The following is a 16,825-nucleotide window of genomic DNA, read 5'->3' on the forward strand; positions in this document are numbered from 1 at the left end:
CGTATGTGTATCACTATCTCCAGTTGTGAGTGTTTTCTATGCCAGTGGTTTGCAAACTGGGGGCCGAGAGATGGTGCCAGGGGGCCCCAGTTTTATGACATTTTTTTAAATACATTAATTTATCATGAATTCTGTGTAATTAAACCTAAAAATATAAGGCTACTAACCAAAAGCACTACTTTTTTGTATAATTTAATGTTTTTTTTTTTTTTATTAAAATGTTGAGTTTTAGAACAGTTTTTTGTCACAAATTTTCTTTGGGGGGCCGCGAAGGAATGCACTGTACAAAAGGGGGGCCGCACGCTGAAAAAGTTTGGGAACCACTGTTCTATGCCACCTGACAGTCACCCAGTTTGTCAGCCGCTTTGACTCTGATGTCGAAACCGAACGATGTGCATTACCATAACACTAGGCACATCGAAACAGTGACATTAGCAGTCTTACTATCCTTAATAGCATTCGAATGCACGCTTCTAGTTCTGCAACCTTCTCCGTCAGCCTTACTACTTACTACATTACACTTGTAAAACACTCTTTGCTGACGAAAGAAGCTAAAGTATACATGTGGCAAGAAATGCAGGTTACATTAACAAGCAGAGTCTTAATGCTTTCATGCCAGGCGGTGGAGTTTCCGTTTACCACGACCACTGTCCATGAAGCTGCATTGCATGGAGGACGAGGTCCTCGCATGCTCCTTTTGCTTGTGATCTACGATAGCAGGGCAGCAGCTCATCCACAGGTTCTGAAGAGCACAGGTCTGAAAAACATTTGTCGGATAAATCCGAAATTAGATTGGCAAGGAGAGGCAGATTCACAGTAAACAGACTGTGTAACAAATGCTAACGTTAGTTGGCACATTTAATGATGCTAGCAGGCTATATGCCAAGTCCGGGTGTTACTAGTAATAGATCGTTATGTTTAGTAATAGTATTCAATAATGTCAAAATAAATGCTTTGGTATGGCAATGAAAATGTAATTTGGTCAAAAATTTGGTCTATTTTCACAAATGTCACGAAGTCTTTTGCTGCAACACCCTCTAAGTAAATAATCCCCACTTCACTCTTCACTGTCTTTTCTGAATAAAGGTAAAAGGATCAAGACTTCAATATCCTAATATATTTGGTAAACTCAATTTAACCGGGTAAAAAACTCTTGCACCTTTACGCATGCGGTCAGTCGTTAATCCAGTTTTTTTCCGTGCACTTAGAGCACTTTGCTGAAAAAACATTTGGTCTTTTAATGCATTCTCCCAGCAGCATTTATGAATGGTCTAATGCTGGGATTAAGCGAAAGTATTTGATGAACGCATAGTACATGCAGAAACCATTTGGTCAATATCATCTCATTTTTTATGGAGGTGGCATTTAGTGGATTTTGCATCTGAGCTTTGCATGATGATTATGTGCTTTCATCCAGATACCCATCAATATAAATAAGTTTAAAAATGTCTTACTATTTTAGGTGATTGCTTCAGGACAGAGGAGTTAACCGAGGAGGTGCAGGAAAGCCTTAGCTCCTCTTCTTTGCGGCGAAAGTTGTTTCTTGATGGCCTCGACAGCGGCTCTGAATCATCTACGCCTTCTAGCCCAGACAGAAATTCCCACAATGTTCCTTCCAGAAATCAAGAGATGATGTCATCAGTTATTGTCTCTCCACTTCATAGTGGCATTTCAACAGGGACACCCTTGTCTGTACGTATCAAATTGACATAGCTCTGGAAAAGTTTCCTAGATTAAAATATCCCCATATGTACAATAACTCTGAATCACAGAACCTGCACACCTGTTTTTTTAATACTTGTAATGTTTGTACTCTTAATCTTTAGGGACAGTTTTCATCCAGTCCTATTCAAGGCCTGTGTCGAACGTATAGTATGGGCAGTGGTGCTAGTCCCATGTTTTCAGGGAGATCATCGCCTGCTTTCAAGTCTCCTATTCTTTCTCCTATCATACTTAGCCTTCAGCATTCTGTGACACCTTTATCAGGTAAGAAGTCTGAGAACGTGCCTGTGTTTAGCATTGATTAAAGCATTCACATCATGAGGAATCAATATTTTGTTGTAGTTTGAAGTATTTTTTATACATTAAATAAAATGATAAATGATCAGTGCTAGGGTCTTCTCCTTGGGCAAGAGAAAAAAATCCTTAAGCTTTCCTTACTAGAAGTTAAATTTATATTTAGTTACAATGACATTTCTACAGAGGTGGCCTTTAAAAATGCGTGTCTCAGAGAGCAGATTGCCGCGAGCACTTCCGAAATTCTCCGGGATCCTGCAGAAGGGGGGTTCGGTGTGGGAAGCAGGAAATACTAAATCCTGTAGATTAGGGTTTAATCCCGAGAAACGGGATTCCCGGGAAATCTTATCAAGACTATTTCCCGATTCCCGGGAAAAGTTATGACGGGAAACGGGAAATTTATATATATATATTTTTTTATATAAACGTGCGCTAGATTAGATTTGCAGCTGGCTTTTTCAATGACCACTAATTAGCCAGCCTCAGAGGAAATGAAAGACGGTGACTTCATGAGCATTCTAAACAAAGAGTTTTCCCTTTTCGAAGCCACCAAAAGGAGACCACCCCACCTGCAACAGCTGTTTGATGCTCTTAGCACTATTCAGGCTACATCTGTGGAGTCGGAGAGAGCCTCCTCTATTTGCGGCCAATTTGTAACAAAAATACGAAACCGCCTGAGTCCATCGACGCTCTGTGCTTTTTAAAAGCACATTTCCAAAAAAATTAAATAAATGAAGGGCAAGGTGAGAAATAAAAACGGTTTGAAATGCAATGCTGATAATGTGAGTGACACTTTCGCTTGTAATTGCCCTATTGCGGCAGTGTTACTGTTTATGCGTTTGTTTTAGTTTTTAAATTATTATTTCAATTCTGTTTTACCCTAGGCATGGCTCTTTTCTTTAATCTTTCCGTGCACATTTACACATTTCTGAGGGTCGTTTGCTTTTATTCAGTTAAAATTGTTTTATGTTTAAAAGAAAAATATACCTGCCCTAATAAAGAAATTGTTGCTTAACTTGTAAGTGACAGTTTTGCGCGAAATTGCCCTATTGCGGCAGTGTTACTGTTTGTGTTTATGCTTTTGTTTTAGTTTTTTAAATTATTATTTAAATTCAGTTTTAGTCTACATAGGACTGGCCCAGTCTTTAATTATTGCCGTGCAGTGCGTGCACAGTTGCGCATTTCTGTGGGCCGTTTGCTTTTATTTAGTATAAATTTGTAGGATATGTTTAAAAGAAAAATATATGAAGAGTTTCGTTGCAAAACGAGATAACCACAGTTTTTTTAATTGTTCAGTAATCACGTTCTTTGGTTGTGCATTCCAATTAATTTCAATTCAACTGCAGTTGGTTTGTTTTGATTTAAACCTTCATAACTTAACAAATACAGCTAAGTAGCACCATAAAACAAAATAATAACATGATAACATAATATTAAACATGTTTTGACAAAAATGTTAAAAATGGATTTATCTCGTTTTGCAACGAAACTCTTCATATCTGCCCTAATAAAGAAATTGTTGCTTAACTTGTGAGTGACAGTTTTGCGCGAAATTGCCCTATTGCGACAGTGTTACTGTTTGTGTTTATGCTTTTGTTTTAGTTTTTAAATTATCATTTCAATTCAGTTTTAGTCTACATAGGACTGGTCCTGTCTTTAATTATTGCCGTGCACAGTTTTTTCGCTACCCAGTCTCCTGAGGTTGCGTATAAATAGCACGAAGTGTAAAACTCGTGCAATACATACGCCAAATTCCACTTTGGCGTGCATATGATACGCAAGTCCTTCCCATTCACTTAAACGGGGCATCTTTTTTGTCGTTTTATTTATTGGTTTCTCAATTTTTTCTGTTTTTAAACCATTTTCGCTTGGGTTTAGGGTTAGATTTCAGATTTGCTTAATAAGGTTATTTAATATACAGGTTTCTCTATGTTTTTGTCGATATTTAAGCCATGGTCGCTTGGAGTTGGGGTTAGAGTTGGGGTTTGGGTTAGGATGTCATTTTTAAATAACAAAAAGTTGTTCTAACCCTAAACCCAAGCGAAAATGGTAAAAATAGCAAAAAAATTGAGAAACCAAAAAATAAAACGACAAAAAAAGATGCCCCGTTTAAGTGAATGGGAAGGACTTGCGTATCATATGCACGCCAAAGTGGAATTTGGCGTATGTATTGCACGAGTTTTACACTTCTGTGGGTCGTTTGCTTTTATTTAGGGTAGTCAAAACTTGTAGCCTATATTTATTTAAAAGAGAAATATACCTGCCCTAATAAAGAAATTGTTGCTTAACTTCGAGTGATTATTCCTCAGTTATTCTAAATTATAGTTTTATAATTTAAAGATTTTCAGAAGTCACAGACAATTGTGAAATGGGTCGTCTTTTCCCGGGATTTGATTTGATCTAATTTTCGGGAAAAAAATTAAACCCTACTGTAGATGGCAGTCGTGTTTCATGTATGGCATAATGAGGCCAATATGTGCTCGACTTCATGCTGAGCATACTGTATGATATTAAAGTAACATGATTGATTGATTACAATGACATTCCTACAGAGGTGGCCTTTAAAAATGCGTGTCTCAGAGAGCAGAATGGCAAAAATTCTGAAATTCTCCGGGATCCTGCAGAAGGGGGGTTCGGTGTGGGACGCAGGAAATACTAAATCCTGTAGATGGCAATCGTGTCATTTAGGCCATACAGAGGCCAATATGTGCTCGACTTCATGCTGAGCATACTGTATGATATTGAAGTAACATGACAGGGATTCTTGGTGCTTTGATGTCATACACATGCACGCTTTTTGGCAAACATTTGGTTGGCAAAGTTTTCTTTTGCCAATTACATAAACGGTAGGGGTGGCACGGTTCACTAAACCCTCGGTTCGGTTCGTATCACGGTTCTATGGTCACGGTTCTCGGTTCAGTACGGTTCTTGTTGTTATTTTTTTTTAACACTCCAGAAATTTATTCTCTTATTAATGTATTAATTATCCATAATTTAGGATACAGTATTAAAAAAAGTTATATCATGTAATCATGCACAAACTGAATTTGACTTTAAGCACATTATTGGGAACATCCCTGAGGAAAGCCAGGCGAGATTTTGACACAGCGAGAGGAAAGACATTGATGATTTCAACATGCTTTTCATTTATTTGGCAAAAAAGAGAATGTGTATTGCCATCTACATGAACTTTGTGAACTTGCATTTATCAAAATGCCAACTTCAGTGTAGCTTTAAGATTTATCACTGAGACACTGCTTAAATACTGCAGAGAGAATATGTGAACGAGAGAGAAACATAACGTTTACACCTGTAATATTTAAATCCGTCTCTTTTGTCCACTTTTGACCATTTCTGTCCTGATTAACTGTTACTTTAAGGGGCAGTTTATGAAATAAGATCGCGCAACTTTCACACGCTAGCAAAATGAAACTACGCCGAAATCAGCCGTTTTCGTTTTATCAACGAAAGGCTAAAAATAGCGCTGAATACGAAAAGACGTAAAACAGTGTTCATTACCTCAGATTAGATAAATGGTCGGAGAGAAGGCTGTCACGTGTGGCTGTATCTATTGTTTTATTTCCGCTGTCATCATAGTAAGAGTGTCACGATTTCGATTTTAAATCGAAATCGATCGAAATTAATTCACAGCTTCGAACTTCGAATTAAAAAATGGGATCGTCGATGCTGCCACGCCCCCATTTCACGTCCGGTCGGCTTGCCAAGCGAGGAAAAAAACTCTCAGAGATGCCTTTTAAAAACATCTGTCCAGCGGAACGCGAGGGATGCTACAACTTCTTGAAATGCATATCATAAACAGGATTACCATTAATCTGACTTTGGACAGATTGCAGCTCTTGCACGTTCGCGATAGTGAGGGAGGCACAAAGATGCAGCGGTTTAACTTATATTTTAAACAAAAGGATAGTTTGCCTCAGCTTGCATGAAACGCATAAAACTGAACAAATACATACAGTAAGGATTACTACTTTAGTTTATGTTCAGACTTCAGATGCGCGGATGGACTATTATTTCATCCGCAACCGCATAAAAAACTCATCATCCGTCCACCATCCATGCGCACCAACGTTTCTGACCAGTTTTCAAAACTGCACCCACCCGCCATCCGCTGACTGGGCGATGCAAGACGTTGCTGATGACAGCCGCGAGACTAGAAACCTCTAGAATATCAGCAGTGAACTCCGTCTTCGATCGGCGCACAGGGACAAAAATAAATAAATAAATAGCCTAAATTAAACGCACGAATTACATAGCCTGCCCTGGTGTCATCCTGATTTACCACGTTGTAAAACTTATTCCAGGCAACCCTTTCTGACATTCTATTTCCTTTGTTTTTAATTCTCATTTTTTGAGTTTGCCACGTTCCTCCTTCGCCGGCGTTGATAAGAGCTGTGTCAAAATGCGTCCTCATTTCTCCGCGCTGTTAATGATAGAACGAATGGATCCTTAACAGCCGAGGATATCCCAAACAATTAAAAGCTTTATTAAATAAAACTGTGTATTTATTAGAAAACTTTTTCTTGTCACTGTTTTAGTATTATAAGTTATGTTTTGTGTTAATATTATTCTGTTTATGTTGCGTATATTTCTAGGTTGATTATTTGATATGCTGTTGAATAGATTAATCTACATCAATGTGTCATATGTTCTAAAATAAATTAATATTTTTCTGCTTACACATTTATTTTAATAAGTCAGAAATGTCTCCGCTGTTTTCTGCTGACAGGCGCGGTGGGCGCTACTGGGGGCGTGTGCAGCAGGTGACGCAAATTTTGGGTCCTCAGAAGGCTAGACCGTCTCATTTCAGTTCTTTTCTTGAACTTCTGAGGCTGCCACTATGAAAGACAGAGATGTCGCATGCTTAGAAGGACAGAGCTTATAACAGCAGTCGATCCGGCACCCGCCCGAATTTAATTAAAATATTATTTTTTGTCACGTCATCCGCCCGATCCATTAAGCCAACCGCGCAATATAATTCATATGTGTGGGTTCTGACATTGAGTCTGTTCTAAAAGATATCGACAGAGCATTGATTTTAACAGAGAACAGAGAAACACGATCAAGGCATTTGTTGATCGGAAAGATGTTTTTGCCGTCCTTCCTAGGGGATTCGGCAAACGTTTAATTTATCAGCTAGCTCCGATGGTCGCTATGAAGACGGGACATGAAAACCCTATTGTCATTGTTGTTTCTCCTTTGGTCGCACTTATGGAGGACCAAGTTAAAGAAGCAACTGAAATTGGTATCACGGCAATGCAACTCGGCGTGCATGACGAGATGGATATAATTAGCTGCCAGCATCTTTTCGGAACCCCGGAATCGTGGCTGCTGAATAAGTGGAGGGACATGCTAGGCTCCGATATTTTTGGAATGGGTATCTGCGAGACGTTAGTTATTGTTGATGTTTGAAACTGTTTTCAAACAGACGGAGCGTAGCTAACTCCTCCCCCTCCCTTCCGTGCTTGCATGAACGTGCCCAATCCCCACCCCCAAATCCTTTTTGTCGTTTATTGGCTGGAATACTTTGTTTTGTTTTGTGATGCTAGGTTTGGCCACTTGTTGATATTGCCGTTTGTAAAGCCTGGGCTGTCTACAGAGATTGCGTTTTTTACAGTTTGATCAGCGGACAGGCAGCAAGCAGATAGTGAGGAGATGTTTCCGGTATGTAACAAAGTTTTATGGTCTAAAACGCTTCAATTCGCTTAGAGCGCCTTTAAGGTCACCTAACGTACAAATGGTTAGAGATAGTCTGACTGTATGACTTACAAGACCATCATGTAGCCTAATATTAGACACGCAAACTAAAGTGAAGAAAATTATCTTTAATTTGCAAGTCTGAACAGAACATCACCGCAGACATGAATTTCCTCACAGAAGTTTAAGATCATATACATATTTAACGTAGATGTATAAATGAACACAGAGAAAGGAAGTTTAACACTGTGAAGCACAAGCAAACTGGACTGATGATTTAAATGTTGTTTACTCACATGTGCGTTGTTAACTCTCCGGATTTTATGTTGCAGCAATGCTCCACTCGTTCACTTCTCCACATGGGCTGTTTGTTTACAGCAGGAGTGGGGAACCCTGGGTCCTGGAGGGCCACTGTCCTGCAGAGTTTAGTTCCAACCCCAATCAAACACACCTAGGAATCAGTGTGGCAAATGAATCAAAGGCTATAAAGATTTTAAATTTAAATTTTCGAATCTCGTGACCACTAGGTGGCGCTGTGACGAAACATTGCAGGCACCCTCAGGTCATGACTGTAATGACATATACCAAGTTTTGTGGATTTTTGGACTGTTGGTGGCGCTAGAAGGTTTGAGTTAGACACACCTATGTTGCTATAGTAACTAGGGCTGTCACTTTTGTGAAAAAATCATTTTCGATTTTTAATATATAAGGGTTCATTAAATCGATTGTAAAATCGATTTTCCATGTCTAAAAAAGACGTTTCCATTTAACGCCAAATAACAGACAAAGGTAAAGAGAGCGCCTGAAACGCACAAGTCAGCAATAATTCTTATTCATTGTCATTAAGTTTCGTGCAGAATAAAAAACAGCAACAGTAGTGCAACATTCTCTAAAAGAGTGGACTGCTGCCATAAATGAAAAACATTACTGCAGGTTCAACCGGCTGCTTTTATGATTTAGGCAATTCAAAATTTATTTTAAATAATGATTCGATCCATTTCAAACAACTGTTCAAAAATGAAACTTTACATAGACTAACTTGAAGTTGAGAACATGCTGTGTATTTTATTAAACGTAACCGACACTTAGGCGGCACTAGGCAGGCATAATGAAATGCGCAAAAAGACTAGGGCCATTACAAATTATTGGTCAGGAAAACAAGTCGATCAACATTTTAGGGGTCAAGAGCAAAGCGCTTTTCATTCACTATGTCCATCTGTTGAGAAGACGCACTCCGACCGCACTGATGTCCCAGGGAAACTCGGGTACTTCGTTGCCAGCTGCGTATTTTGTACTGCCAATCTTCCATCTCAAAAGCGGGTCGCTGTCAGCTCGCAAGGGTGGCTCCTTGTCATAACTCATCATCTCCTGTAAGGTCACAATTTCGACGCTGTCTCGTGTTGCACAGGTTTATTGACGTTGTCCTCCATTTTCTTTGCAAAACACTAGCTGCAGCGATTGAAAGCGTGAAACTATAGGTGCGTAAAATTGCTGGGTATTTTCTGTCTAGCTTTCGCACACCTACTGCACTTTCGGAATTCTTTATTTTTTTTCTGCTTGTTTGTGAGTTTTGTTACTCTATATTTTTAACTGTTTAATTCTTTTAAAATTAATAGTGTACATATTTGGTTAAAATCGATTGCCTATTTTCGTTTTCGAAACGTTTTTTGGTTGGTCCGATCGATTGTGCAATCGATTTTCGAACGAAAAGTGACAGCCCTAATAGTAACTTAGACTGTCCTCTACATGTGTGCCTAATTACATAACTTTCCTACGTACGGTTCTATGGCCTGCCATTGACTTCAATGGCGGAAGAACTAGGATGAATAATAATAAGAAAACTAACAGATACAATAGGTGTCTACGCCACTTCGTGGCTTGACCCCTAATAAGAAAACTAACAGATACAATGGGTGTCTATTTTATTCCCGTTTCTATAGAAATAAGAACTTGTGTTGTATAGCTCCGGGTGGCTGCTCACGGATAATATCAAGCATTGCTTCATGTTGAATGAGTGACTCCGGCCCTGTCAACACACCCATGTGGGGCCCATAAGGGATGGATATGGGCTGGTGAGTGGGCCCCATATGGGCTGCCCAGATGGGGCCCAGTTAGTTTTGTCCGGGGGATCCATTGTGGCCCCACGTGGGTTGCCCACATAAATTTGATATAGAAACTGAGTGGGGCTTATGTGGGGCCCAGCTGGGCAACACACATGAGGCATTTTGGCCCCACCTAATGAAGCCCACATTATTTACCAGGTCCCAGTATGGGTTTTTAATGGGTACTGGACTGGTCCCTTATTATGTAATAATTATACGTTTAATGCTTAATTGTAATTTACTTAAATAATAATATATTTGTTTTAAATTGAAAACCGATAAAAGCTAAATAATTTCAGTTCGGTAAATATCAGTTTTTAGCATAAATATTCAACAGTTCATTCATCTATAACATCACAAAACATGAAGGAGGTGCAATATGAAAAATGAAATAAAAAACTGTAAAGGTTTAATATATCAAAATACTTTAATGTCAATTTATAACACTTTCAATGCTAAAATAATCATCAACATTTCAAAACTGCTAATGCAGGTAATGACTAACAATTTAACATAACACTTAAAATAAGCATTGAAAGAAGTCAAACTCTTAAAATACTTGAGACTCAAAAACAACACAAGTATAGACCCCTTAATCGCCCACGTCACTGTTACGTCACCGCTCTAGCTGGAGGCAAAAAAATAAGTAGGAACTCATAGCCGGCGCGCTAAAAGTTTTGAGTTTTTGACTTTAAAATGTCATCTTGTTGTGTTTTTGGCTGCCAGATTAGAAGGAACAGCACTTTTGGTTCAAAAATAAAGTTTTACCGGATCCCGGCAGACATTTCTTCACAGAAATCAAGAAGACAATTGTGGTTGAATGCAATACGGCGTACAGACTAGACTGAGACGATCATAAATAATGCTCATGTTTGCAGTGCACACTTCATATCAGGTAAAATAATCTATATGTACTGTTGTGTTGGTTTTATCTAGTACAAATCAGCAAGTTTCTGTTTATAGGTGAAAAGTCGCCAAACGCGCTATTGTTTAGCTTAAATGTTAAACAAACATACAGCGATAGATGTGTATGCCATCGTTTGAATAGTCTCTTAAAATAATCCACATTGCTAATCATAGTTAGCCCAGCGATAGGTTACATAAGACAGTAAGCCTTGACAAAATTACTCAAACCACCTGAAAGTAATTCATATGTTGTCTAGGAAATATCTAAAACCTGGTTAAAATCGCAAGATTTAATTTACAAAAATACCTGTCACGGTCCCGCAGAATCGGTGACTGTACATATTCGGACACTTCCAACTGCTTCTGCATCCATGTTTAATAAATCCCTCCTAAAACGTGCTATCTTAAGCTTAGTCTTCCACGCCGCAGGACCTTAAGACGTGCGTCAACGTGTCTTCACATTGACTTAACATTGAAATCACTCGCGCTTCACGCCTCTATTGCGGTTGGTATAAACGCAGCATTAAGGCGGGCGTACACGGTGCGATTTTTGCTGTCGTAGGAGCTCGCATGCGATTTTTTTTTTCTCGGGAGCAAATCGTTCATGCTCGTATGGTTGCGGCTCGCACCGTGTGAGAGGAATTACGAGCCGAGCCCAGCAGGTTACGAGCACCTTACGACCTCCCGATAATTTTTAAACATGTCAAAAAACTTCGGGAGCTGTCGGTATAAATTCGTAGTGTTGGTGCGGGTGAACGAGACGATCTGGCAAAGCACTTGAAGTTGACCAATCAAAATGTACAAAACACACAAGAAGAAAGACAAATGCGGCATTGCTACCTCAAATCTGGACGACAACTCTATAGCTGGCTATGTTTCGCGCACACACACACTCCGGTGACCGGACATCATGACAAATATGACAGGTCCTTTCAGTGACGACCTCTTGATCAGCTTCTTTGACCGAAAAACCTGTCATACGTGTTATTGTGATGTCCGGTCACAGCTTTGGATGTGTGCGGAAAGAGAGAGTGCAGATTAGGCACAATGCATAAAACGAGGGCTACTTTTTGATATTAAAACTTTTTTGTTTTACTTTGAAATACTGTTGATTTTTCTTTACTTGTTAATATGTTTTATCATTATTTACAATCTAAACATTAAAACTAAAACTGGTTTAAATAGTACAGGATGGACAATGAATGTCGCAATTTTTGTGTAATCCAAGCTGTGCCGAAGTCGCTGTAGTACAGTTTCATAAATGAATGGATATTAAAAGGGCTGTCGCGACAGAGAATAAAAAAACAACGGAATGTCCATGTTTAATAGGCTATAAGATATGCATTTATTGTTTTACACTTTATACAGGTATAATAAATGCAAAATAAATTGTCAACGAACAAGAGACTACATTAAACATGATGATCATACGCGGAGACGACGTTTTCCACATTATTATAGAGCTTTTGCTTTAACAAGTGAGCTTAAAGGTTTTTGTTCAGTATTTTTTTTTTTTTTACATATTTTCGACCAAAGGAACACGAGATATAGCCCAATGTAAGTTGTTATGGTAGCCTAAGCTTGTTCTGAAATGATGAGAATATTTAAATGACTAAAAATGTAGGCTATCGCTACCCAGTCTCCTGAGGTTGCGTATAAATAAAAATAAACAAAATTCCACTTTGGCGTGCATATGATACGCAAGTCCTTCCCATTCACTTAAACGGGGCATCTTTTTTTGTCGTTTTATCTCTGAAACTTTATTTAAATAATGATTAATTTGTTTTCATACTATATTTTTATTGCTATGTATTAATTTACCTACTGAGAAAATGCCATATATTAATATGCAATGCCTTCTGTATGGCATTTATTTTGTACAGTAGGAGCACAAATGTTGCGGGCTCACTTTTACTTCCAGACACCGCATTGACCGAGGTTCCGTGTACATTTGCACTAGACAATGCAAACAAGCCTAGACAATGTGCTTTATATTAAATTAAATGATTTTCGTTTTACAAATTAATATTTAGCTGTAGATGTATTGTCTTAATAATTTAATCATAAAGGGAAAGACGTGTTAGCTTACCTTGCTTAAGCTTTATCTTGCTACTCATTCTGCATTTACAAATAAATAAATAGGCCCACTGAATTTGTTTTTTAAACGGTCATATTTAAAAGCTATATATATATATGTGTGTGTGTGTGTAACATTAATAATAGCAATATAGATATTTACAATCATGATATATTAAGACGGTAAAACCGCATATGCGCTAGCACGAAAAACCACTGCCAGAGAAATTCCTTCACCGCAACAGCTATAGACCTATATTGCAATTTCGGAATGCATAAACAGAAATACAAAAGAACAGAAATTCCAGGCGGTTTTCTGCACTTAAGCCAATATCTTTGCCGTATTCTTCTTGGTTTTTTTTGTACATTCTGCCACTCACAGCTGCGAAAATGCTTACGTCAGAATTCGTCAAGTCGTACAGTAAAATCTTGTCGTGTGTGACTGCGTCCGAATTATTTTCGCATAAACTCACTCGTGTCGTGTGCGAGAGCTCACGACGTTCCGACCGTCAGAATTCGCACCGTGTACGCCCAGCTTTAGACGTGAGTGGAAAGACACCGTAAGGATAGTGTTTAACTAGCTCTGGCCCAATTTACTTTACATAATCTGCAAAAGTCGTTCGCAGCCATGTTAACTCCGGTATTTCGCTCGATGGCTTTATTTTCACATCATACGTGTGTTTTTCAGCAGAAATTTGATGCGGCTGAGCCGGCATATAACGCACATCATAACCAAACTTTATGTGACTGGCTTACGTTTAGACCAGGGGTGCCCAACCCTGTTCCTGTAGGGCTACCGTCCTGCAGATTTTAGCTCCAACCCCAATCAAACACAGCTGAAACGGCTAATCAAGGTGTTCAGGGTTGCTTGATAATTACAGACAGGTGTGTTGGAGCTGGGTTGGAACTGAAGTCTGCAGGACGGTAGCCCTCCAGGAGCAGGGTTGGGCACCCCTGGTTTAGACCAATGATTTTAAACTTCAGACAAGCCCCTCCTACGAGAAGGATAACGATTGTCAATTATGCCCAGACAGACTCTATGAAGTGTAGCAAAATAGCAGAGGATGGTATTACAAGGCTACAAATTTATTTACAACAACATAAAATTCATCATAGATCTAGTCACTTATTTTTACTCTCAAAATGCACCACATTAATGTATTTACCTTTAAATGCACAAAGTGACTGATTTTATTTAGTATGATGCAGTGGTGAGGCTACGGTCAGGGTGGCACTTGCCCACGCAGATTGATGATTGGCCACTCGGATCGATCAATTTTGAGCCCAAATTGTATTTCATCTGTATTTCATTATATTTGTGTGTGTGTGTGTGTGTGTGTGTGTGTGTGTGTGTGTGTGTGTGTGTGTGTGTGGTTATGTATGTCCCCATAACTACACACACACAGTTGCCCATTTTTATTGTGTTCCATCTTCTTAGCGACCATCGGAGTCAGCTGATAAATTAAACTTTTGCCGAAACCCAGAGGAGGGACGGGACAAACATCTTTCTGATCAACAAATGTATTGATTGCGTTTCTCTGTTCCTCTTTTAAAATCAATGCGCTGTCGATATCTTCTAGAACCGACTCGATGACAGAATATTCATATCTCAATTCTCCAGCGGCAGCCATCGTTGTTGTAAACAGATTCAGATTTAGTACAGCACCGTTTTTGTAAAGCACGCGATGCAACGTCCTACAGCAACGTAATCTTTTGCCCCCACCGAAAGTTGTAACTTACAGACCAAAAAAGACGAGCTGAACAACGATATGCAAGTGGGCTTTTCTCTTCCAGAGAGCACAAACCAAGGCTCATTTTTGCGGACAGTAAGTGAATTATAATATTTGAATTTATGTCACCAGGGCTTGACATGAACACCCGCCAAATGCGGGTAGATTTCGGACGTGACGGGTAAAGCCGAAAGTATACTAGGGACATCCGCATATGCGCGTTGTCCGCATGACGTCATTTGCGTCATCAGGAGGGTCCGCGCCCGGCCACGCGGACCGTCCGCGTGCAGCCCAAAATTTGAGACCGTGCGGACAGTGCGCGTACAGTCCGCGTACAACAGCGCATGCGCGTGAAAATATTTAGTCAGGACACTCCACTATAAACAATTATACAAAGGAAATAGACAGCATTTGCAAACACACTATCGTTTTTCTTCTTTAGCTTTTACTTCTTCCAAGACCAGAAAGCTGTGGAGCATGTTTGTTACCATAATGTTTGATTCCTGTTCTTTGCTGTCTTGTTGTTTGTTCTAAACTGTGTTTGCAATGGTGGATCAGCTACTTTTCTTCACCTATCCTAATGTTTTAATGTACTGTAAATTACGCCAAATCAGTGCTGCCCTGACGGCCTGGTAGAGTAATAATTTGAATGAGAAATCATTTGTATTGCGTGAATGCGATATATAATCCCCATATTAGGGATAAATAATGCATTCCTAGTGAATACAGAATGGTTTCAAATTTTCACAAACAAAAACAGCATTTCTGTCAACAATGTGCCAGAATTATTTATGGATGGAACTTCCATTACAGTCGTAAAAGAAAGTAGATCCCTTGGTATCACCATTCAGTTAAACATTCAGTAATGTATGAAAGAAAAACAAATAATATTTGTCCATTTGGTCTGTGCATAAAACCTCATCTGGACAGTCTGGAAGTGGATTTAAACATCTTAGAGCAAACTAATTTTGGGGATATAAAAAAAAACAATCTATCTGGATTTTACAAAAATCGGAAACCCATCCAAATGATTATCATCAACATTTTTTTTTTTTTTTAGAAGTCAAGTAGTGGGAGCTTTTGCAATGAATAAGCTACATCAGGGAGTACGCATCCCAGACCAAAGTAAAATTTTGCAGAAGCAAATGCTTTATTATTGCCATTTAAAATATATTATTTATAAAAAATAACTGATTTTAAATTATGCCTTAAAAAATTGGAAAGTATGTAAACTGCAATTGTAAAGATCTCTCTCAAATTATTAACTCTCAAATCAAATTTTTCTGCTGTGTACCTAGACACTCTTCCTAGAATCTCTGGTAATGAAAAAGCAGAACTAAATCCTGATATTGGGAAAAGAATCAATTCCTTTTTGAGAATCGTTGGCATCAATTCATTTGCACAAAATTTCAGATAGAACATTCAAAAGTCACAATATAAAACATATTCTACTGGATTGTGTTCTACTATTGTGTTTCTTCTACCCCGGTGTGGACCCCGTTTTTTTCTGTTGTTTCTGTCTTTAATCAAGTCAATCCACACATAGTTTTACTTTTTTAAACACAATTAATCAACTTTAATTTTAACTTAACTTTAACAACTTTTTTTAAAACTATGTTTTACTCGATACAATTCAATTTTACTCTCAACATTACCATAGCTATAAAAGCTGGCATGGTCGAAAGAAAGTGAGAAAGGCAAAAAAATGAGAAAAGGAGAGAAAGGGAAAGAAAGCAAGATTGGTGAAAGATTATTTTAATAACACTAGAAAATGCACTTCCAGAGGAACCGCAAAAGTGTGCTTGCTCTGGTGCAGTCACTAACGTGATTTGTGAAATGTTAAATTTTAGAATGTTTTTATCTTGTGCATCCTCACATTGGAGTCCCAAGTTCATGTTCAAAGTTTGGTTTCAATACGTAAAAGCATTCCACACACACACACACACACACACACACACACACACACACACACACAGAAATGTATACAGGCTTGTAACCAGGGGTGTATCCAGCATTGAAGGACATCCGGGGCTTAGCACAGACCATTTTATGTAAATACAGGGATCACAAGCCTAGATAACCCGCTCTAGCTAGCCTAGAGCCAACTATAACGGCTGTGCTGCACATGTTCAGTGTTTTCTTATTAATTTTTTTTAGAATTGTAACTTAAATAATTTTATTTTTTGGGTGAACAATCCCTTTAAAGTGCCCTATTTTCACACACTAGTTTTGTACATAATATACCAAAAATTCTTCTTTAGTACTTAAAGCTCCACTGTG

At 38.6% G+C, this 16,825-nt stretch overlaps 1 protein-coding gene and 1 long non-coding RNA gene across 5 annotated transcripts in view; one reads left to right on the forward strand and one right to left on the reverse strand.

The window, feature by feature from the left end:
* The window catches only part of LOC141361906 (uncharacterized), a 593,959-nt gene that overhangs the window by 156,599 nt on the left and 420,535 nt on the right, over positions 1–16,825 (reverse strand). The window lies entirely within an intron of this gene.
* bora (bora aurora kinase A activator) overlaps positions 1–16,825 on the forward strand; it is a 119,013-nt gene that overhangs the window by 49,190 nt on the left and 52,998 nt on the right. For all 4 annotated transcript variants that reach the window (XM_073863567.1, XM_073863564.1, XM_073863565.1 and 1 more), the window contains exons 6-7: positions 1,463–1,692; positions 1,827–1,986. In XM_073863567.1, the coding sequence (XP_073719668.1) occupies positions 1,463–1,692; positions 1,827–1,986 (390 nt within the window). The remainder of the gene's footprint in view (positions 1–1,462; positions 1,693–1,826; positions 1,987–16,825) is intronic.

Source organism: Misgurnus anguillicaudatus, chromosome 3 (assembly GCF_027580225.2).
Source record: "Misgurnus anguillicaudatus chromosome 3, ASM2758022v2, whole genome shotgun sequence".
In the NCBI taxonomy this organism is placed as follows: domain Eukaryota; kingdom Metazoa; phylum Chordata; class Actinopteri; order Cypriniformes; family Cobitidae; genus Misgurnus; species Misgurnus anguillicaudatus.